The sequence below is a fragment of the Myotis nattereri genome, assembly GCF_964212035.1.
Source record: "Myotis nattereri genome assembly, chromosome: 14".
Taxonomy (NCBI): Eukaryota; Metazoa; Chordata; class Mammalia; order Chiroptera; family Vespertilionidae; genus Myotis; species Myotis nattereri.
The window spans coordinates 17,576,812-17,600,909 of NC_138089.1; the positions used below are offsets into that span (position 1 = coordinate 17,576,812).

The 24,098-nt window shown below is 38.4% G+C and overlaps 2 protein-coding genes across 2 annotated transcripts in view; one reads left to right on the forward strand and one right to left on the reverse strand.

The window, feature by feature from the left end:
• The window catches only part of PDE12 (phosphodiesterase 12), a 90,379-nt gene that overhangs the window by 46,339 nt on the left and 19,942 nt on the right, over positions 1-24,098 (reverse strand). The gene's annotated exons all lie outside the window — the stretch shown is intronic.
• On the forward strand, positions 859-19,549 carry ARF4 (ARF GTPase 4). Its single transcript, XM_081105959.1, has 6 exons — positions 859-1,643; positions 8,435-8,515; positions 9,164-9,273; positions 13,327-13,398; positions 16,482-16,607; positions 18,577-19,549. The coding sequence occupies exons 1-6, from the start codon at positions 1,577-1,579 to the stop codon at positions 18,661-18,663; spliced, it is 543 nt and encodes a 180-aa protein (XP_080962085.1). The 5' UTR covers positions 859-1,576; the 3' UTR covers positions 18,664-19,549.

The window sequence follows — 24,098 nt, forward strand, 5'->3', positions numbered from 1 at the left end:
ATTCTCATAACTGACGATTTAAACTTCCTTTTAAAAATTTTGTCTTTTTTTAAAAATATATTTTATTGATTTTTTACAGAGAGGAAGGGAGAGGGATAGAGAGTTAGAATCATCGATGAGAGAGAAACATCGATCAGCTGCCTCCTGCACACTCCCACTGGCGATGTGCCCACAACCAAGGTACATGCCCTTGACTGGAATCGAACCTGGGACCCTTTAGTCCGAAGGCCAAAGCTCTATCCACTGAGCCAAACCGGTTAGGGCTTATCTTTATTTTTGAGAGTATTTCAGATACCCCTTCTTAAAGATTTCAAACAAGTGGGCGAAAGGGTTGTCAATAGTTAACATTAAAAGTCAGGTCTTAACTAGGAAGAGCGGTTATGATTCTTTGAGTGGGAGTGATTTATCTAGTCAGTCAAGGAAGTCTTTCCAAGGGGGTTGAAATTGAAACAGATCTTCAGGGCGGGTGAGCATCCTAAACTGCTCCAGCAATTGGGGTCTCTGTGGGAAGTGGCGAAGATTACCGGGAACTTGTTTTTTCATACTTCCCCCCCCCCCCCCCAAGACGTATGCCTTATTTTGATTCAGGAAAACATTAAGATCATAAATATATTTAAATTGAGAAGGCTTCCCACTTCCTCAACTTAAGAAATCAATCTTACATGCTTCTGGGAGACAGTAGAAAAGTAAGCCTTACTCATTGGCTTCTCTTAAAAGCTGAACAGTTGTTGAAAATAGGACTTCTCTTGTCTTGACCTAGGATTAGGGATCTTCGGTATGACCTCGCCCGGGGGGTCGAAGCGGCAAACCTGGCTTCCTCAGCGGTTGCCACCGGTTCTCCGCCGGCTCGTCCTCCACTAGGGAAAGATCCGGTCCAGCGCGTGCAACGTGTTCGTTGGTGGGACCGGGGAATCCCCAACACGCGTAGCACTGGAGGACGACGCCCAAAAGGCATAGAGAACGAAGTTAACTGCCTCCCAACCCGCAAGGCACAGCCCACCTTTCCGGAAGCAAGGATGACAACCTCCGGGATGCACTTATCCGGCGGAAGGGTCTCGCTAAAGTCTGATTGGAAGTGACAAAGCGAGGCATTGTGGGACTTTGTCCCCCAGTACGCCTGTGCTAACCGGCCTCGCCCGCTTCCTGCAGCCACGTCCCGGAGGTGGCGGCGGCTGGAGATGCACGTCAGCAAAGCTGGCCCCTCCGGTGCGGGCGCAGGCGCAGTGGCTCGGGCAGTACCGGAAGCGCAGGGGGATGGGCCGGCGGTGACGCGATTCTGTCCGCGTTGGAGGGGCCGGGCCGCTGCCGGAGTCGCCGCGGCTGCCGAGTGACGTGGCACAGCCGAAGCCTTAACACTAGAGCCGGAGCCGCCGCGGCAGTCGTCGAGCAGGTCCGCGCCCCGCTGATTCCGGCCCCGGAGCGTCGTCCGGCGCGCCGGCTAGCGAGCCGTCCCTGCCGCCCTCTTTCTTCGTTAGCTCCTCTCCTTCTCGCTCAGCTTGCCGGGAGCGTGAAAAGAGAAGGCCGGGGGAAGCTCCGAACCCCTTTGCTCCTGCCCATCGCGAGTGCAACTACCGCCATGGGCCTCACCATCTCCTCCCTCTTCTCCCGCCTCTTCGGCAAGAAGCAGATGCGTATTTTGATGGGTGAGTGAGCGACCGAGAGCGGAGTCCGAGCCCAGTGGGGGTCGGGGAACGCCGGTCCCTGCGGTGGCGGCGGCGGCGGGGCCCGGTTTTGCCTCATTTTGCCGCGGTGGGGGAGGGGCGGCGGTTGGGAGTCGGGCGGAATTCTTAAGGGGGAACAATGGGGTGAAGGGTGGGCGGTGGTCCCAGACCTGTCCGGGAGGCCCTGTAGCGGCGTGGGCAAGGCTCCCTCCTCCTGCGTTTGGCTTCCTCTCCTTGATCTTACTGAAGGCCAACAAGGTAGGGCGGAGAAGCGACCTGGGATCTCGCGGGGCCCCCTCAGAGTGCGATCTGGCTCCCCGCTTCCCCGGGTGTGGGCAGCGGTCGGGAGGAGGCAGAGCGACTCCAGTCCTCCCCGCCCCCCTTTCCGCCGGTGCACACCCTGCACCCTGCACACGCCAGTGGTATGTGAGCGAGCGGTCGCCGAGCCCGGGGCTGGCCGTGGGCGGAAGTGGCCGGCTGGGCGCGGGGGCCCGGGAGCGCCCGAGGGTTCAGGAGCGGCCGGAGTCCTCTGCTCGCTTCGCTCAACTTGGCTTCGCGCTGGGTTCCGCTTCGTATTTTTCCTTGTCCTCGTTAGTAGCCCTGCAAACGGAGTTTTTCGTGAATATGTTCCTTTTAGCCACTCTCAAAAACTAAAGGTGTTTGATTCACTCTCTGGTTTTCAAACTGATTTTTATTGGTAGTTTTATTAGCCCTAGGTTTAATGGGGGTCGGGAGGAACTTTTAGAAAGTAATTTTCTTAAGCCGATAACAAGTTTTCAAGTAACTGAACTTTATGACGCTTAGTTTTAGGGTAGCCTTCTTAATAATGACAAAGGTGTTCTTTTTAATTCTTTCGGGAAATAGGCTTTTGGAAACCTGCTTTCAGGGTCATTTTTCGCTCAGCGGAGGGAGAAGGGACTTGTCATTGGAGGGAAGTAAGCAGCCCCTTCCGGGTAGCGCTGTAGGGAGCCTTCACTGTAGCTAAGCTCCGTGGACCCCGGGAATGCTAAAAGGTGCCCCTCTGACTTTAAAACTGAAACCTGGTTCATTACCTGTTTTCTAGAGAGTGAAAGGGGTAAAGGTTTTATTTTCAAGTTATACCCTTGAAAGTTTTCCAAAGCAAGGTTCAGTAATATTTCAAGGTGTATTAAGATGAAGGGTAAACACATTTGGTTCTTTTTTTAAACTTCTCTGTTAAGCTTCTGTCTTCACAATTCATGGGACAATTGTTAATGAAACATTCACAAAGGAAAATTAAAATATTTTCTCTTTCAAAGTGTTTCTCGGATTTCATTTTTGAAGACGAAATTTAGGAGGGCAAGCATGTTATTTAGGCTTTAAAAGTCACTGAAAAATGGCAGTCTAAAAAAGTATCCGAAGTTAATGAGAGAACTTTGGACTGTGATAAATTAATTTTCAGCCTGTTCCTTAAAGAGATGAACTAGTACGACCTTGTGTTCCTGGAAATGTATGTTTGGTCCTTTTACTGAAGATTGTTGGAAGTAAATTGCTGTTTTTCATTTCATTAATCTTTGTGATGGCTACAGGTTAAGAGGGGAAAGAGCAGTAGAATTATGCTATAAGTACTTTACTATTTTTACTATATTAGGGGAGCATTTCTTTCCCTCCTCAAAAATGATGGAAAGAAAATGGAAGAGGAAAAGTATTTAACTTTGTGCATTTGTGCAGGGCGTAGAAGTCATGATTTGGAATTATTCATTTATTACTCAGGTTTGCTATTGTTTTGCATTATAATTTCAGGATAATTAGGTTCCTTGATTAAAAGTACTTCAGTCACAAGGACAACTTTTAGGTAACTCATCAAATGAAGTATAACCATATGATGGATAGAAAAATAGGTGATTTGAAAGTTTGATAATTCCTAGAAATTTTTGTTCAGCTTTCTGAGTGACAGCATAAATAATAGACACTCAAGATGTCTGCCTTTATTGAAGTATTAGAATTAATACTCAGCTACTGAGTCTGGCTTGCCACATTACTGTGGAGAATTTTAAGTTTTATTCCTATATCCACTCTCCCAAAGTTCAAGTAATTTAAAAAGGTGTTTGGTTGAAGTTACAGCTTGCATTAAACTAGTTAAAAACAGTATCAGATTTAAAGTAATTTAAACTAGAGATTGACAGAAATTCGTCAATCATAGTTTTTCCCCTCGAAGGAGAAATTGCTCCTGCAACTAATATGAGCTTAAATTCAGAGTTTCCAACTTGTATCTCTCCTGTAGCCCTGCATTATGTTATTTTATGTAGGATCAACATATTTTGATCTGATAATACGTAATAAGTAAACGACCCCCCCACATTTTGTTTGTCTGAAGGCCACCAATGTGTTCATAGAGGAATTACTAATTCTATTCTCTGAACTTGCAAGTTCTTGACAGTTGGAAATTTGAAAAACGTTCCTTTCTAAAAGATTGCTAATACCAGTTAAGTTCTGCCTTTCCCTTATATTTTGACTATTTTTTGGGGGGTGGGGACCAGATAGGTTTAGGAGGAAGGATCCCCTGATGGTCAAACCTCTGAGTAATTAGATAAAATATTAAGGTAGATTGTGTCCACCAGAATATAAAGGCAGAATGGCAGTGTACAAATACTATTTGAGAGCTCTGGCATCAGTCTAGTTGTTTTTGTTTGTTTTGTTTTATTTTTAATTTAAAAATTGAGATGTAATTCACAAAACATGTAATTCATCCCTTTAAAATGTACAGTTCAGTGGTTTTTAGTATATTCACAAAGTTGTGTAACGATCACTACTTTCTTAATTCTAGAACGTTTCTATCAGCCCAGAAAGAAACCCTATACCCCCAAAAGTCTGTCATTGCCCCATCCCCCAATTCCTCTTGCAACCACTCATCTACTTTACTTTGTTTCTATGGGTTTGTCTACTTAGAATATTTTGTATAATGGAGTCATACAATATGTGACCTTTTTTTTTTAATATTCAGAGAGAAAGGGAGAGAGAGAGTTAGAAACAGCAACCAGAATCTTTGATCAGCTGCCTCCTGCAGATCCCCCACTGGGGATGGAGCGAAACCCTGGCATGTGCCCCTGACTAGAATTGAACCTGGGACTCTTTACTCTTTAGTCCACAGGCCGACGCTCTATCCACTGAGCCAGACCAACTAGGGCCAATATGTGGCCTTTCGTGTCTAGCTTCTTTCACTTAGCATCATGTTTTCTAGGTTTATCCATATCATAGCATGTGTCAGTACTTCATTCCTTTTTATGACTGAACAATAATTCTGTATACATAATACTACAGTTCGTTCAGATTGGGTTGTTTGATGGAAATGGGGTTGTTTTCACTTTGGCTATTACAAATAATACTGTTATGAACATTTGTAAGTTTTTGTTGGGGGCATATGTTTTTTATTCTCTTGGGTAAATAAATACCTAGGAGTGGAATTGTTGGGTCCTGTTAACTATGTTCAACATTCTGAGGAACTGCCAAACTTTTCCAAAGCAGCTATGCCATTTTACATTCCCACTAGTATGAGGGGTTTAATTTCTCCACAAGACCCAGGGGTTGAATTATCTGTTCGCCATTATTCCTGTGATTCTGGGGACATTACTGAACCTCAGATGCTTCATCTGAAAAATGGAGGGTTATTGTCCCCACAATTTTTAATTTTTAAATTATAAAAATGGATGGAACCACCTAGAGATATGGATGGAACACAGTAAAGACTCAATGTTAAAATATTATGAAGTTGTTTTTCAATCTTCTTTGTAAGAAAATTTGAAAGATAAAGGAAATAAAAGTATCTGAAATTTTACTTTTTTTTCTTCCCCGTTTTTTTCTTTCTGCATTTGTTTTTTTCTCTAAGTTGAGATCATTGAAATCTAGCTTAATTTAAAATATAAATATTTCTTGCTCCCACAGTTTGGTAGACAAACTTTTTAATGATTGACAAAGATTTTGGGAGTTAGTTTTGCTGCTAACACTTTGGTCACAGTGTGAGTCCAGTAAGGAGAACAAGTAATTCCAGTGTATCTTTCAATACAGTGAGTTGTTTATGGGGGTGAGAGGGAGGGAGGACATAACTGGACTGTACAGATTAGAGTCTTATCTTGGCTAGTTAAAAATGGTTATAATTTTCATTTTGTGGAGAAGTCTCATTACCAAACATTGGAACATTAAGGAAGTACAAACTTAAGAAATTATTAAAATAGCACAATATTGTTAGACCAACATGTTTTTGAGTAAAGACCTGTATAATGAGTTTTAAATGATGGTAAACTTTAATGTGTGCATCTTAAATCTTATAATAGAAATATCTTTTTAAGAAACTTTTGGTTTGCATATATATATACATATATGTATATATATGTGTATATATATATATAGCACTATCATTTTGGGTTCAACTCAAATGATATCTTCATGATTTTAGAAACTTCTATGTGGCTGCAAGTCATTTAAATATTGTCTTAATAGTTTTTATTTTAAAAATAACGTGGTTGCTTAAAAAACCTTATGGTTGCACTATTTTGTAAACTCCTTTTTAAATATATACATATTTTATTGATTTTTACAGAGAGGAAAGGAGAGGGATAGAGAGAAACCTCAGTGAGAGAGAAACATGGATCAGCTACCTCCTGCATGCCTCCTACTGGGGATCGAGCCCACAACCAAGATACATTCCCTCAACCGAAATCGAACCTAAGACCCTTCAGTCCACTCTATCCACTGAGCCAAACTGGCTAAGGCTGTTCTTTTTTTAATGAAAGTAACACGTGTTTGTTGTGTTACCAAAAAAATTTAACAATATGAAAGTAGAATAGTAATTATGCATACAGGCAGGTATAAAGCTTTTATTAAAATAAAAATTAGATTACTGTAACTTAAAGTAATTCTGTTTTCTCCCGTTCCTTGTCAATATTTTTGAATTGACATTGTTTTGAAATGGCAGTATGAGGTTCATTTGGACCCCAATGAGGAGTGGCATGTGTCATAGTTCTCAAACTGTAACTCAAGTATTTTTCCTAATCACCATCTCAATTTCAATTCTTCTGACTTGTACCTAATAGTATTTGGACTTAGTTAAAGGGGGCTTTTGCTTTATTTTAAAATTTGACCAGAATCACGAGTGGCATTTATACTCTCAAGAGACAGCTTTTTTCCAACAATGAAAAGATTATATGTTATTCCCATTTTCTGTATTGTTGCTGAAGATCTGTGTTGTTTTGTTTGTTTTTTTGTTTTGTTTTGTTTTTCCGATTTTTTGGTAATGTTCCATACACAAAAAAACAAAACGCTTCCTGGTAACAATTGATTTTTCTTATGTCCATGAGTGAGGGCTGAGAGTGGGCTGCTTACGCTGTCTACTAAGTGTTAGTATTTTGGAAAGAATAAACCTGAATCCCAGTATGAAGAAGTAGAGACCAAAGTTTTATTAGAGGACATAGGAATAAGAAGATTTAAGATGTCAGAGTTTCCAGAAAAATCTTAAAGCTACCCTTTTTTCTGCCAAGGGCCATTTAGATATTTATAACATTATTCATGGGCCATACAGAATTATCAACTTCTACTAAATTAACTCATCCCTAATGCCTTGGCAGGGCCAGACCAAATGACTTTGAGGGCCTTATACGGACGGACGTTCTCCACCCCTGCTTTATAGGGAACAAAGCAGAAAGGGTAGGAGTATGAGTTGCCTATAGCCTTTAGCTCTGTTTTTGAAGTAACTGATCAAAATTAAACTTGCTTGCACGGGAATGTAGATTAGATAAGTAAGGTGATTTCTGGTTTTCTTTTAAAACTTAATAGAATTGGTTTCATGTGCCAAGTCTTGCTTTGATTTAAATTTTTAAAACACATCTTTGCTTAAATCAACACTCAGTTGAATTTCAAAATCTGTGGTAATGTGGAAATTCAAGTGGCCAAATGTGATATCCTTACAGCAATGGTCCATTCAATGAGATTATTAGATACTGACCTTCCTTCCATTTATGAAGACTTTAGCAAACAATGTAGAATATTCAGGTTTTGAGAGATTCATACTTAAAATAAGCATTTAATTTGTTCTTCACTATCACTGTAATAAAGTGGTATGACTTCTTGTTTTAATAGGAATTTTTTTCAGAAACCACATTCTTCCACACTTGTCTATGCCTCAAGGAAGCATTTTAAGAATTTAGACATATGTTGGAGATGAATATGATAGGGTCATTTTTACAACTCATATTAACCAGTCTTTTATTCTCATTTCTGCACATTTGACGTTGAAATGAACGTAAGTAAGAGTAAAATTGGCCTATCTTCCTTTGGAAGTCATTTAAAGAGATTAGGACATAGTATTGAGTTTACTAGTCTTAAATTTCTTTGTTCACTTGTTCTTATGTGTTCTGATTCAATTCTAATTTGTGTTTTTTAAAATGGTAAAAGGTCATAGAAATAATACAGATGAGTTGGAGGAGATCATAAATTATCTGATCCAGTATCCTTATTTTATAGCTAATTTCTCTGGCTTTAGTTTCCTAAAGTGACTTGTTTAAAGGCACTTGACTAGTTTATGGCAAAGCAAATCTAGAAATTACTGCCTGAATCAGCCAGATACTATTTTCTTTTCACTACTACATGCTATCTCTTTAGGTCTAGAAAGAAAAAGTGAAATCAGAAATGAGGTGATTTTATTTCTAACTCATTTGTGCCTTGACCAGTCAACTTTAGCTTTCAAACTATATATTTGTTGCAAAATAATTTCTTAGTGTGTGCTTTTGGTCTAGATTTAAAACCTGTGATGTCTTTTCTAGTTGGATTGGATGCTGCTGGCAAGACGACCATTCTGTATAAACTGAAGTTAGGGGAGATAGTCACCACAATTCCTACCATTGGTAAGAAAGTTTACAGGTGATTATTATAAAGTGAAATAGAATAGAGCTTAATTTTGAAACTGCCTTATATTTAAAGACTTTGTTTTTAGAGCAGTTTTATTTTCACAGAAAAATTGGGAGGTATCCCAAATTATCCCTTCCCCCATAGTCAGCATCACTCACTGGAGCAGCGGTTCTCAACCTGTGGGTCGCGACCCCTTTGGCGGCCGGACGACCCTTTCACAGGGGTCGCCTAAGACCATCCTGCATATCAGATATTTACATTACAATTCATTACAGTAGCAACATTACAGTTATGAAGTAGCAAGGAAAATAATTTTATGGTTGGGTCACAGCATGAGGAACTGTATTTAAAGGGCCAGAAGGTTGAGAACCACTGCACTGGAGTGATACATTTGTTACAGTTGATGAACCTACATTTTCATGTCATAATCACCCAAGGTCCATAGTTTACCTTTGGGTTCACTTTTGGTGTACATTCTGTCTAAACAGATGTACAGTGACATGCATTCATCATAACTCCTTGATTTTTAAGTTTGTTGATTATTAAGTGGGACTTTAAAAAAGCAATTCTGAGATAATTCCACAGTAAAGGGGTTTATTTTCTTACTGACATTGTGCACAACAGTCTTTTTGGTTTTTCTCTAGGTTTTAATGTGGAAACAGTAGAATATAAGAACATTTGTTTCACAGTATGGGATGTTGGTGGTCAAGATAAAATAAGGCCTCTCTGGAGGCATTACTTCCAGAACACCCAGGTAAGGAATGCTATACATTTTTTATAACTTTTCTTTATAGGTTTCATGCTCTAAAATTTATGTTAATATTTACTGTTTAACTGGCTGTTGGTGTTTACTATATGAGTTGGCATTCTTCTTATCACTACCATATTCGTCAGTGAACTCTCAAGCTTTTGAGGCTAAATTACTGAGGGTGGAAGAGTTACATAGCTTTCATAGTAATATTTTTAAGTGTGTGGGTTATTGTCAAGATTGAATTAGCTGTTTCAGCAGTAGTTCTATTGGTTTCATTCTTAGTCTAGACTAGAAAGTAAGATATGTATAACTTTCTGTCATTATAGTTTTTAATGAATGTAAGACAATCGTTCTTCTTTTACCCCAGTTAATTGTTTACTTTACTAAAATACATTACAACCCTGGCCGGGTGGCTCTGTTGATTGGAGCATGTTCCCTACACCAAAAGGTTGCTGGTTCAATTCCCATTTGGGGTGTGCACAGGAAGCTACCGATTGATGTTCGTTCTCTCTCTCTCTCTCTCTCTCTCTCTCTCTCTCAAAATCAAAAATAAATCCTCAGGTGAGAATTTTAAAAAATTCTAAAAAAAAAAATGGCATTACAAAAATATATTAAGGTTAATCTGCCCTGTTAATTTGTAAGATAGTTTTATATTACTGTGTAGTATATGTATATAACACATGGAAGAGACATTAGCGCGGAAGTTCTTAATTTGGCTGCACACTGGAGTAACTTGGGGAGCTTTCAAAATCCTAATGTCCTGATCATAACTCCAGACCACTTAAATCAGAATTTCTGGGAATATAAACTAGGCATTAGTAGTGCTTCTCAAACTTTAATGTGCCTACTAATTATCTGGGTCTTTGCTAAAATACAGATCAATTCACTAGGGCTTGGCTAAGTAACACCTGAGGTTTCTAGCAAGTTCCAGGTAGTGGTTCTGATGCTGCTGTTTGAGATCTTACTTTGCGGAACAAGGCTCCAGTACAGAGTAATTCAACAGCAGCACTGTTGACATTTTGGGCGGAATAATTCTGTTGTTGGGTGAAGGGAGAGCTCTCTTTTGCATGGTAGGATGTTTAGCAGCATTCCTGGCTTCTACCCACTAGGTGCCATAGCAGTACCCTCCTTCCCCCCCAACCCAATTGCAACAACCTAAATTGCTCCCTCTTGAAAACCACTGCTCTAGTCTTATATGTAAGGAAACTGAAGCTTGGAATGACTTACCTAAGACTGGAGAGCTGGTTCTTGTGCTACATTTCTATTTAACCTGCTTCCAGCTCTGTTGTGTTCCCGAGGTAATGTGCGATGTTAACAAGCACTTCATATGTTTAAGATTTGCAGATAGCAGTTATTCTTGGTCTCCAGCTCTTATAACATTGTATACAAGTGAGGTACATTGCCACCAGGTGGCAGTGAATACCCTAGCAACCAGGTTTAAGTAGTATATTCTGTTAAGTAAGTAGCGTGTTTATTTATTTAAAAATTAGAATGTGCCCAGCCGGGTTGCTCAGTGGTTGAGCATCCACCTATGAACCAGGAGGTCATGGTTTCTCAGTCAGAGTATATGCCTGGGTTTCGGGCTCCATCCCCAGTAGGGGCCATGCAGGAGGCAGCCAATCAATAATTCTCTCTCATTGATGTTTCTATTTCCCTCTCCTTCTTTAAAAAATTAGAATGTTTCTGTTCATTAGCATAGCTGTGGTTAGAAAAGATATTTTGATGAGTCATATGCTTTAAAAATAAATCTTATTATGTTCTAAGTAAAACTTCGTTAATCTTAAGCCTTATCATTTTTAACCAAGGGTAGCCCTGGTTTTATCCCTAGATTTGTTTAGCATGCTTGGTAGTTTACTTTGAGATCTTTTTTTATTGGGGGTGGGGGCGGGTAGGTACCAAATTACTTTATTTGAAGGAATGGTACAAATGAAAGACATGAATGAATGATTTGGTACAAGTTATAGAAAAGGGAAGGTAACTCCAACATGCATGTACTGCTTTGGTGACCAGGGAAGTCACCCCTGTGACTATGGGAAGCCAGCTTAAGGCTTAGCTGTCATCACTGTCTCCCAGGGTGTGCTTATCAAAGAGATACTCTGCCATGCCCATTTCAGGGGCCTCCCAGCATGTGCAAGTTAGTTACAAGGTCTTAATTTGAGATTAGATCCATTCCTGACCTCTTTGGATTACCTTAAATCAAAAGTCCAAGTACTTCTTCCTAGGGACCTCATGCCTGCTGGAGAAAGCTTTATGTGTTACCTGATAATAACAGCTGAGCTGTTACAGCTAGATTCGCCAGCACTCCTGACCAGTTCTTTCAGCTATAAAATTTAAAAGAAACTGATGCCATGATTTTAACTTGTGTTAACAATCCAGGACACAGTGTTTATTGTAAATTCCTCTTCCCTCACTAGATAATTCCAATTATTTTGTTCTAAACAATTAAATAAATATTTAGCCATTTAAGTAATCTATAATAGCCAGACCTATCTCTAGAATTTTACCTTTTCTACACTCTTGATTCTAGGCTGTCCAAGGAAGTGAATAACTTATAATTTATTTCTAAAATAATTCTTCCTCTCAATAATACTATTTTGGGACTGATAGCATTACTTATATTTTAAAACAATAAAAATGGGTTGATAGTACAGAAAAAAAAGTAGATCGTTTTAGAGGTATTAACTCTTCTAGAGGGGATAACTAGTAAGTAGTGCTGAGATCTGAATTTGGGTATCTTTATACTATGCCATACTGGCTCTCCTAGTACCAAAAGTTTTTTTTAAAGGTTAGGATGTTTAAAATGATTGTTTACACCTGGCCAATGTTGCTCAGTTGTTGAGCCTCCACCTATGAAAAGGAGGTCAGTGTTCAATTCCCTGTCAGGGCACCTGCATGGGTTTCAAGCTCAATCCCCAGTAGTGGGTGTACAGGAAGCAGCCAGTCTATGTTTCTCTCATCATTGACGTTTCTCTCCTTCACTCTTCCTCTCTAAAATCAATTTTTTTAAAAAGTATATAAAAAGGATGGTTTCTAACAGACATAAAGGAAATGGGTTTGAAAGTTGCTAGATTTAACATCCATAGCCTAAAATAACTATTAAGTACCCTAAGTGTAATACTTACGAGTAAATACAAAGTGATGTAGACCTTTGTCCGCAGTGGATTTAATCTAGTTACTTACATAAGTAATAACACAAGACAGTTTGTGATAAAAGTGACACATGATCATAAATGTTCTGTGATCAGGGTTGTGGGGAGAACATTCAACGTAATCACTTTTGTATTAATAGGAATAGATTTTAATAAAGCTATAAAATTAATCTGCGCTCTCTCAAGTTGAAAACTTTTTTATATTTTCCCATTTGAAAGTTTTTAGAAAAGTCTTAATTCAAAGAACTGCTTCCCAATTCCATTTCTTTTGTAGTATAAAATTCTAATATTTGTAAATATCTTTAAGAATGATTACTACCTTCTTATTAAATATTTCTTACTTGAACAAGTCAACCATGAATTTTAGATATATTTTGCTTAAAACTTCCTTACCCTGGTTGAGTTGGTGGGCAACATTCTAGAGCAAGGCTAACTTTTCCTGATGAAGCATGCCTCTTCTCACTCTATTTTTTTTTTTTAACACTGTGTACTTTCAATAAATCCAGTTAGTAAATTTATGAATCTTTGGCTTATTCTTTTCCTTTTGTCCCCACTTGTGGTCATTTTGTTACTTAAATTTATCTGGACTTAAACATGCAAGGGCACAGGGAAGGGAGGGAGTGGGGTAAAATTTAGTTTTAGCGCAACTGAGGAAAGATTTCATTTGGTTAAGAGTGTCATTTCTTTTGATTTAAAATAAAATGTCAAATGTTGAAGTAAAAAATAGTGCTCAAATTTGTTTTCAGGACTTAGAGCCCTGTTCTTTTTCTATTATTTTTTAAATAATGGGATATTTTCTTCTCAACATTTGGTTCTTGATATGGTTTTGCTGCTTATGCTTGTGTTTCATATTTAGTGTGTCCTTTAAATTTAACTGTCATAATTTATTTAAACAATTTTTTTTCAGGGTCTTATTTTTGTGGTAGATAGCAATGATCGTGAAAGAATTCAGGAAGGAGCTGAAGAGCTGCAAAAAATGGTAAGAATATATTTTTTTAATTTATCATTTCCAGGATGCATTTTTTCCTAAGTGACAGTGGTGATGTCAGTGGTTGGCACATTTTAACTGTGATTAGATTACACAAGTAAGACTTTTTAGGGCAGAAAGAACTATCATCACAGGTTCTTAAGAATGCACATATGGACACAGACACCAGGGGGTGAGGTCAGGAGTGGGGGGGGAGGGAGGGGGGGGGAGTGGAAATGGGGGGATAAGGACACATATGTGGTACCTTAATCAATAAAGAAAAAGAAAGAATGCATATAATATAAAAATCTCCTATAGAGGTTTTTTTTTTAAAAAAAAAAAAAAACCCACACACACAGAAGAGAAACTACTTAGTAGGCTGGGAGAAAAAGCCCAGCTTGTTCTTAGAATGCTCCAGGACTGCTTTTGATGCATATCTCTGATTGAGGATGTTTACATTAGTCCACTCTCTTATTTTATAGGTATAACATTTGTAGTTGTGATACTTTATGCGTGGGATGCTGGTTCAGATTCCTTGCTCCTAAGGTCATTGGGTTTAGTTTTTTCTATATTGTGCCTACAATGTATACTTTGAAATGTTTTGTAATAGTAAACATGATAAAGAATCCTGGGGAAGGTAGTAGGATTTTGGTTGACAGTGGCATCTTGGCCTGCCCCATATATTGGGTTAATGTTTTCATTTGTCTGTTTGCTAAAAAGCCAGGGCAGGGTGGGGTTGTTGAGGAAACTTGCCATGGTTTCAAATTATGGCCATAAAACATTTACTGAAATGAAATCTTAATTCTCATTTATTGCAATCTGTAAAACCATTTTGTCAGTGTATGTGTAACTAAATAACTGCTGGGGTGGTTTTTTTCTTTTTTTGTCTGATGAGTTACATATCACCCCTTCTCTTTTTGTAAATAGTTTTGAGATAAAAGTCACATGCCATGAACTTCACTCATTTGAAATGCACAAGTTAGTGGTTATTAGTTTACAAAATGTTACAGCCGTTACCACAGTCTAATTTTAGAACATTTTCATTGGCCCATAAAGAAATCGTAGAACATTTATCATTTATTCCCCATTCCTTTCCCCACTCTACCCTATACCCCTAGCTCTGACATCCACTAATCTTCTTTCTGTCTCTTTATACATATGCCTATTCTGGACATTTATACAATTGGAATCATGCAATATGTGGTCTTTTGTTAATTTTTAAAATTTTCGTTACTTTTCACTGAGCATAAGTTTTCAAGGTTCATATTGCATCATGTATCAGAATCTCACTTTTACGGTCTTTCTACTTTTGGTGGTATTGTTGCATTTTTTTCGATATTGTTAATATCCTAATCATTGTATTGTTGTCCCACTGTTGTCTAGTTCAGCTGGCTGGAAAGGATAAAAGTCCAAAAAGAATCATTATCTAAATAGTTCTACTACTAAGTACCATAAGGTCCTGTCATAAATATTTATTGCCATATGTGTTTTTTGTCCTTGCCAGTCTTACCCTCAATGTATGATCATGAAGACTGAATAAATGTTTTACCTTAATGGAGTATAGCATGGTTAGCTTGAAAAAGTTTTGCTTTACTTGAAGGCAAATAATTATTTGCTCAGGATTTAAAAACTGAAGGATAAGATCCCACTTCTGGGAATATACCCTAAAACCCCTGAAACACCAATCAGAAAGAATATATGCACCTCTATGTTCATAGCAGCATTATTTACAATAGCTAAGATTTGGAAACAGCCCAAATGCCCATCAGTAGAGGAATGGATAAAAAAAAAAGCTGTGTTACACCCTAGCCAGTTTGGTTCAGTAAATAGATGGTCGGCCTCTGGACTGAAAGGTTCCGGGTTTGATTCAGGTCAAGGGCACATACATGCCTTGGTTGCAGGCTCGATCCCCCAGCCAGGTTGGGGCATGTTTCGGAGGTAACCAATTGATGTCTCTCTCTCATCTCAATGTTTCTCTCTATATATCTCTCCCTTTCCATTCCACTCTCTAAAACGGGTCCTCAAACTGCGGCCCGCCGAAAACATTTATCCGGCCCGCCGGGTGTTTTTGCCGCCGCTGTGTGCATAGGAATTTGTTCATAGTTTTTTTTAAACTATAGTCCGGCCCTCCAACAGTGTGAGGGACAAGTGAACTGGCCCCCTGTTTAAAAAGTTTGAGGACCCCTGCTCTAAAATCAATGGGAAAATATCTTTGGGTGAGGATTAACAACAAAAAATCTGTTACATTTACATAATGAAATACGCAGTTGTAAAAAAGAAAGGTCTCTTACCCTTTGAGACAGCATGGATGGAACTGAAGACTATTATGCTAAGTGAAATAAGCCAGTCAGAGAAAGACAAATACCACATGATCTCACTTATTTGTGGAATCTAATGAACAAAATGAATTTACCAACAAAATAAGACTAGAGGATGGTGGCATGGAACAGACTGACATATCTCTGGGTGGGAGGAGGGGGGATGAGAAGAGATAAACCAGAGAACTTAAATACTTCTATACATAGCACTTGGACACAGACAATAGTGTGGGTGACGGTCTAGGGCAGTGGTCGGCAAACTCATTAATCAACAGAGCCAAATATCAACAGTACAACAATTGAAATTTCTTTTGAGAGCCAAATTTTTTAAACTTAAACTATATAGGTAGGTACATTGTTATTAACTTAATTAGGGTACTCCTAAGGCTTAGGAAGAGCCACACTCAAGGGGTCAAAAAGCCGCATGTGGCTCATGAGCCGCAGTTTGCTGACCATGGGTCTAGGGGAGTAGAGGCTGGGTGGAAAGGGGTATAGGAGGGGAAAATGGGAGATACCTGTAATACTGTTAACAATAAAAAATATATTTAAAAAATAGCATAGGCATACTTATAAATAAAATATATTTAAGTACTGGAAGAAACCCCTCAACAACTGAAGGATAAGAGATTTAAGTTGTAGGAATACCTTAACTTTATGTAGAGAAATTGGGTTGATATTTAATAAATAATATATATAGGAAGACAGTGTTTTATTTAATTTGTTACAATAATTGAATTCCAGTTTTATAGTTGTTAATGTCTTAGCTTTTATTTTCAGCTTCAGGAAGATGAGTTGCAAGATGCAGTGTTGCTGCTTTTTGCAAATAAACAGGATTTGCCAAATGCTATGGCTATCAGTGAAATGACAGATAAATTAGGTCTTCAGTCTCTTCGTAACAGAACAGTAAGTATTTGACTTATATTAACTTCTTGACTATTAGACTTATTAGGATAATTGTTTTAGCTAATATTTAGTTTAAAAATTTATTAGCTAGTTGTCCCCTTTGAGCAGATAATGAACACATTATTTTACTATAATTTACTCTTGCTTACACAAATATGACCTCTTTCAGGCATTATTTCATACTGTTATAAATGTGTTCAGTTTTACTTTAAAGAATGCTGATACCTTCTCCATTTTTTTTAGCTTTTAATAAATATTCATTAAGGATCCAAAGATTTAAATATCTTTATTTTATTTAATGTTTGTTACCTTTATCCTCAAAATGTTTAGTATTGATAAATATGTAGAAAACTGCTCTATGTAAATTGTAATACTAAAAAATTATTGATATTTTAAATTTTATATCTTTTAAATAATAGGCAAATAATTCGTAATTTTGTTTTTAGGAGCCATATTTTAGATAATATTGTTTTGTACCGTAATATCAAAAGCTTGTGGGGCACCCGGCCGGTGTGTCTCAGAGGTTGAGTGTTGACCCAGGAACCAAGAAGGTTGCTGCTGGTTCAGTTCCTGGTCAAGGCACATATCCAGATTGTGGGCTCAACCCGCAGTAGGGAGCATGCAGGAGGCAGCCTATACATGATGTTCCTTTCTCATCGATGTTTCTATCTCTCTAAGTTTTTAATTTAAAATTACAAGAAATATTCCCTCTCTAACAGCTTATTTTATATCCGTGATTTAAATATCGGCAAAACACAAATGCAATTTTATATGTAAACATGATATCACAAACTATTAGTGTGGCTTGTGCTTTACAATAGTTTTTTATTAACTTGTCAGCAAGGCAAACATTGTACTGTGGCAATAATGTAAAGACTGAGATGTCCCAGGCTGATTTAAATAAAATAAATTGCAAAGGATACCAGTTTTCCATGCTATATGAATTTATGCCTTTTCCCAGCCTTCTGGGGTGTTTGATATTCAAATAATACCTGGCAACATTGTATACTTTCAGTGGTGTTGCAATATTAAAACAAGGTCTTTAAGGCAAAATAAAACGTGAATAAAAAAATTAATAAAAATAAATTATCCCTTATAGATAATTAAATTGCTTTCTAAGTCTTTTTGTATTTGTAACTTTTCATGGCAGTACATAGAGTTACTAGAGAAAAGATTCATTACCAATTTTAAAAAGTAGAACTTTTTGGAATGCATAAGACTAAAGATAATGAAATTATCTGAAAAGCATGTCTCTAAAAATATCAGCAAGCCCATACTCTAAAAATTTTGCCTCCTATATTCTGAACTTTTTTAAAAAGTGGGAAATAAGAGGGTTATAAGGAATAGGTGGGTAGTTTATTTGTTACTCATCTTCCCATGAATGTTCTTTTTAGATTAAGTAGTAGATAATTGGTTAAATTTAATGTGTGAGTAGAAGTAGTTTTAAATGTGAGAGGAGTTTTTTGAGAAGCAAGAGTTATGAGAGAACTCCCAATCTATATATACAGTTACTGAGATCATTAAATATAAAAGTAATTACTTGAGTTGTAAAACTTCAATGTATTTACTCATTTATTCCTATGGTTTTATGTATTTTGTTTGCTTTGTTTAAAAAAACTGATTTCAGAGAGAGGGATAGAACATCAATGATGAGAATCATTGATTGGTTGCCTCCTACACACCACTTACTGGGGATAGAGCCTGCAACCTGGGCATGTGACCTGACCAACCTGGGCATGTGCTCTGACCGGGAATCGAACTGTGAACTCCTGGTTCATGGGTTGACACTCAACCACTGAGCCACACTGCCGGGCTTATGTTTTCTTTTTTTCTGTATGTTTATGGAAGCTGCTGGCTAAATAATACCCCTAAGCAATTGGGGGAAAATAATTTTCTGATTCAGGAATTTGAAACTGTGTTATACATAGTCTCATGTTAATCACGTATTTTCTTGTTTTTTTCTTTGTAGTGGTATGTTCAAGCCACTTGTGCTACACAAGGAACTGGCCTGTATGAGGGACTTGACTGGCTGTCAAATGAGCTTTCAAAACGTTAAATGAAACTGGATATCTAATCAAGGACATGTTGGATAGAATTTGTCTAGGCTTGTTACAACAAAATTAGTTTGCATCTTGGTTATTAAACAGTATCTGGGACTGGTTTGGGCAGAATATTACAGCATTTAAACTTATTTTGTTGCCAATTATTGTTTACCAAGTATAAATGTTGCACTTTAGCAATATGCTTGGTTTTAAAGAAATTATCTTTAACTTGGGGGGAAAAAGTGTCCTCTTTTAATTTTACTTCCCTTAAGCCTAAATGCCTGAACTTAGCTATTGTGGCACCTTTAAATAAATCCATTTTGAATGTTTTTTGAGCCCACAAAAAATAATGTTTTAAAGTTATCCCCTTGCTACTTTACTGATACCTTTATCATTCCTGGGACAGTCTGCTGATTTAAAAATAAAATGTAGCATTCCATTTGTATTTATTTTCCTCCCTTGCCAAAAAGATTTTCTAATACTGCTTGTACCAGCCAGGGAAATGCTCCAAAACACTATTGAGATCTCTTGCACTGAGGAACTTATTACTCCTCCCTTCTCTCCCCCCGATTATGACTCCTGGCTTCCATCAGCCAAGCTTACCTTGGTGTGGTTTGGATTCAATAGCTAATTAGTTCTATGCTGGTAGCAAAGAGTTCATATGGAGATGATTTTTAATACCCAGCAGATTGTCTTTCTTTATATTGTCTTTTTTATGTTGCATGTTGCTTTTGGTATCAGCCCGACTCTTTGCCCAGTATATGATAGTTCTGCTGATGTTTTATTGTTTATTGGTGAACATATCTTCATTAAGAGTTTTTGGAAAACTCATCAAACCCAAATGAATAAGTTTTCTTCATAACCCATTTGGAATTATTCCTAATAAAATAATAAAATATATATTTGTGTGTGTTCTTTTTGAGTTTTAAAGATGTTTGACATGGATTTTCTTATTTAGTAAAGTTGATTTACATACTTTACACTGTGAATAAAAATACAGATCCCAGTGAAATTTATTAATTGTTTAAAATGAAACGTTGGGTTGCTATCGTGTGTATGACAGAGTGGGGAAGCAACTTTTAAAATTTAGTTTTATTTGATAAAATACCATTTTTGACACTGTACATTTCTAAAAACAGATCAAGAATAAAAAGCTATAATAAAATGAACTGCCCAAAAAGCATGTATGCATGTGCTTGCTTTACAGCTAAGGTTAGTTAAAAAAATTTAAGTGCTGTTTCATGGCAGAATACATAGACTATCAGTGATGTTGCTTTTCTGCATAGGAGAAAAAAGTTCACAGCACTTTTCTGCTTCACGAATTTCAGAACTGCAGAGATATTACATGTGACTAAGTTTTTGTTAATAAGACAATTAAGGTATATACCTATTAACTACATCTATTAAGTTATTAGGGACTCCACTTGGTAACCTTATGAATAACTTAGTTTTTGTCTATAGTCTAAATTTCTTTGTATTTTCTAAACCTTGGTTTTTTATGATTGTGAATGGCTTGCATAGATTTTGGTAAATTTGTGGATTGAAATTTTATTTTCAAAACCAAGCACATGCTTGTAAAATAATGTATAGTTTTGAATAGTTAACAACAACAACAAAAAGTACTGGTTCAACTGAAAAGAAATTGGAATTAAGTAGTTGATTGTCAAACAGGTTACTGGGATAAAGCGTGTGTTTAACCTGTCGCTTTGATGTAAGTGCAACTTTCCTAGCCCACCAGATGAGTTCTCTCTTCTACTCTCCAAATAAAAAAGGTATCATTTTTTTTAATTAAATCTTTATTGTTCAGATTATTACATTAGTTACTCTTTTTTTTCCCACCATAACTCCCCTCCACCCAGTTCCCACCCCACCCTCCGCCCTCACTCCCCACCCACTGTCCTCATCCATAGGTGCACCATTATTGTCCAATCTCTTCGCTCACCCAACACCCCTTCCCCCCCTCCCCAAGAATAGTCAGTCCATTCCCTTTCTGTGTCCCTGATTCTATTACAATCACCAGTTCATACTATTCATCAGATTATTTATTCACTTGACTGTTAGATTCACTTGTTGATAGATGTGTATTTGTTGTTCCTAATTTGTATCTTTACCTTTTTCTTCTTCTTCCTCTTCTTAAAGGATACCTTTCAGCATTTCATATAATACTGGTTTGGTGATGATGAACTCCTTTAGCTTTTTATCTGTGAAGCTCTTTATCTGGCCTTCAATTCTGAATGATAGCTTTGCTGGATAAAGTAGTCTTGGTTGTAGGTTCTTGGCATTCATCACTTTGAATATTTCTTGCCACTCCCTTCTGGCCTGCATGGTTTCTGTTGAGAAATCAGCTGACATTCGTATGGGTACTCCATTGTAGGTAACTGATTTTCTTTCTCTTGCTGCTTTTAGGATTCTCTCTTTGTCTTTTGCTCTTGGCATTTTAATTATGATGTGTCTTGGTGTGGTCCTCTTTGGATTCCTTTTGTTTGGGGTTCTCTGCACTTCCTGGACTTGTAAGTCTATTTCTTTCATGAGGTAGGGGAAGTTTTCTGTCATTATTTCTTCTAAGAGGTTTTCAATATCTTGCTCTCTCTCTTCTTCTGGCACCCCTATAATTCGGATGTTGGTACACTTGAAGCTGTCCCAGAGGCTCCTTACACTATCTTCGTACTTTTGGATTCTTTTTTCATTTTGCTTTTCCGGTTGGGTGTTTTTTGCTTCTTCGTATTTCAAATCTTTGACTTGATTCTTGCGATCCTCTGGTCTGCTGTTGGGAGTCTGTATAATGTTCTTTATTTCAGTCAGTGTATGCTTAATTTCTAGTTGGTCCTTTATCACAACATCAAGATTTCTTGCCCTGACCGGTTTGGCTCAGTGGATAGAGCGTCAGCCTGTGGACTCAGGGGTCCCAGGTTCGATTTCTGTCAAGGGCATGTACCTTGGTTGCGGGCACATCCCCAGTGGGGAGTGTGCAGGAGGCAGCTGATGGATGTTTCTCTCTCATCAATGTTTCTGACTCTCCCTCTCCCTTCCACTCTGTAAAAAATCAATAAAATATATTTAAAAAAAAAAAAGATTTCTTGAGGATCTTGCTACATTTATCGGCAGTCTCACCAGTCTTTTCGAGGGCCTTATTAAATTTATTGGCAGCTTCTAGACAGTTCTTTAAAGACCTTAAAAGTGTGGTTTTGAACTCTATATCCAGCAGTTTGCTTTCCTCCCATTCTGTCGTTTGTGTCCTGTTTCTTTGTCTCGGCATTTTTTATGCTTCACTGTGTCGATAGAGTGCCTTTCTGTGCTAAGTGTCCCAATTACCTGAGGTAGACACTCTTGGTGCACCCCCTTGTGGGCTTTGTGCACAGTCTTGTTGTAATTAAGCCTTGATTATTGTAGTTATCACTGGGAGGAATTGACCTCCAGGCCAGTTGGCTGTGAGAATCGGCTGTGTCTGCAGTGGGAGAACTTCTGTGCTTGAGACACCCCTCTGGGGCAAGACTTGCTTCAATGGGGCATTGGTGCTCACTGAGTCTGCCCCCTGAGTGTGTCTTTTATGGTTCCACGGAGCTGCAGACTGGATGGTCCCACTCTGACCTCTGGGCTTCCTGGCTCCTGGACCTCTAGGGAGGTGCTAATCTAGCCTTTGCCTGAGGCTATCCAGCAAAAGTCTCCCTGCAGGGCTTGGGCGGGGCGGGTCCCAGGGGATCAACAGGGCGGGCTTAGCAATTATGGCTGCTCTCAGTCTTGCCCTCAGAGGCTCTGCTTCTCAGTGTCCCAGTAATGGCTGCAAGCCCCACAGAGAGAAAGCTGCCCTGGGGTTCTGACCAATGCCACATAGTCCCACTTCTCCCGAATGAGTCTGGATCCCTAGAGACTCGCCCTGAACTGGAGCTCAGAGCCTGAGACTCCCTCCCAATTGAAAACAACAACCACGCCTTCAGCCGCCAGTCCGCTCTGCATGCACTCCGCACCTTAGTATTTAACTTCAGCACTGCGCCTCCTTTGAGTCTCGGTATGCTTTTCTCTTTCCTCCTAGTTGTAGAACTTCCACTCAGCCAGCCTTCCTGTGGTTCTGGATGATGTCCGTTCTGTCTTTTAGTTGTATTTTTGAAGTGGTTGTTCAAGGCAGCAAACTCCGGTGTTTACCTATGCCGCCATCTTGGTTTCTGTCTCCAAGGTATGATTTCTTGTTGGTTAAAACTAAGATCTAGTATACTATGTGTAGCTTTATGGGGTTCAAGAGATTAAACTTCAGTAGGTTCAGTGTAGGATCACAGTTAAATTACCACTGTATTCATTTTAAAATTAAGCCAACTAAGTCAAAGAAAGGGAGTAAAGAAAATTCATACAATGTTAATTGTGTTGTAAGGGGGTTCTACTATCATTGTTGGAAATGACTGCATTAAGAAACTAAAATTGCTTAATTTTCACGAAATGGGTTTTAAAAAAAGATAGGAAAACTTCCCTTCCCCCGCCCCCACTTTTTTTTTTTTTTTTTTTAAAGAAAGCATTAACTTGGTATGTTTTTACCCCCCAAAATTTTACTTCATCCCTAATCAGGGTCAGCTTTTTTTAGTTTTTTTAATCAAATTGAGAATTTTTTTTTCCCCCAAATAGGAGTAAACTTGGAAAAATGAATAAATTAAGAGATAATACCTAAATGCTTTTCCCTATGTTTATTGCAGTAAATGCAAGCAAAATCACTATCACTGTCCTAATTAGTTGACATATGCAGTATTTTTTAAAAATGTATATATATTTATTGATTTCAGAGAGAGAAACATCAGTGATGAGAGAATCATTGGTCGACTGCTCCTGCACAGCCCCTACTGAGGATCAAGCCTGCAACCTGGGCATGTGCCCTTGACTGGAATTGAACTCGGAACCCTTCAGTCTGAAGGCTGGTGCTCTACCCACTGGGAAAAACCAGCCAGGGCCATATGCAGTACTTTCTATAAAATACACTATCAAGATTCAATACTTGCCCTGACCGGTTTGGCTCAGTGGATAGAGCATCGGCCTGTGGACTGAAGGGTCCCAGGTTCAATTCCGGTCAAGGGCATGTACCTTGGTTGCAGGCACATCCCCAGTAGGGGGTGTGCAGGAGGCAGCTGATGGATGTTTCTCTCTCATCGATGTTTCTAACTCTCTATCCCTCTTCCTCTCTGTAAAATATCAATAAAATATATTTTTTAAAAAAAAGATTCAATGCTTGCCTGGCTGATGTCGTTCAATGGTTAGAGTCTAGGCCAGCCGTGGGCAAACTACGGCCTGCGGGCCGAATCCGGCCTGTTTTGAAATGAATAAAACTAAAAAAAAAAAAAGACGGTACCCTTTTATGTAATGATACTTACTTTGAATTTATATTAGTTCACACAAACACTCCATCCATGCTTTTGTTCCGGCCCTCCGGTCCAGTTTAAGAACCCATTGTGGCCCTCGAGTCAAAAAGTTT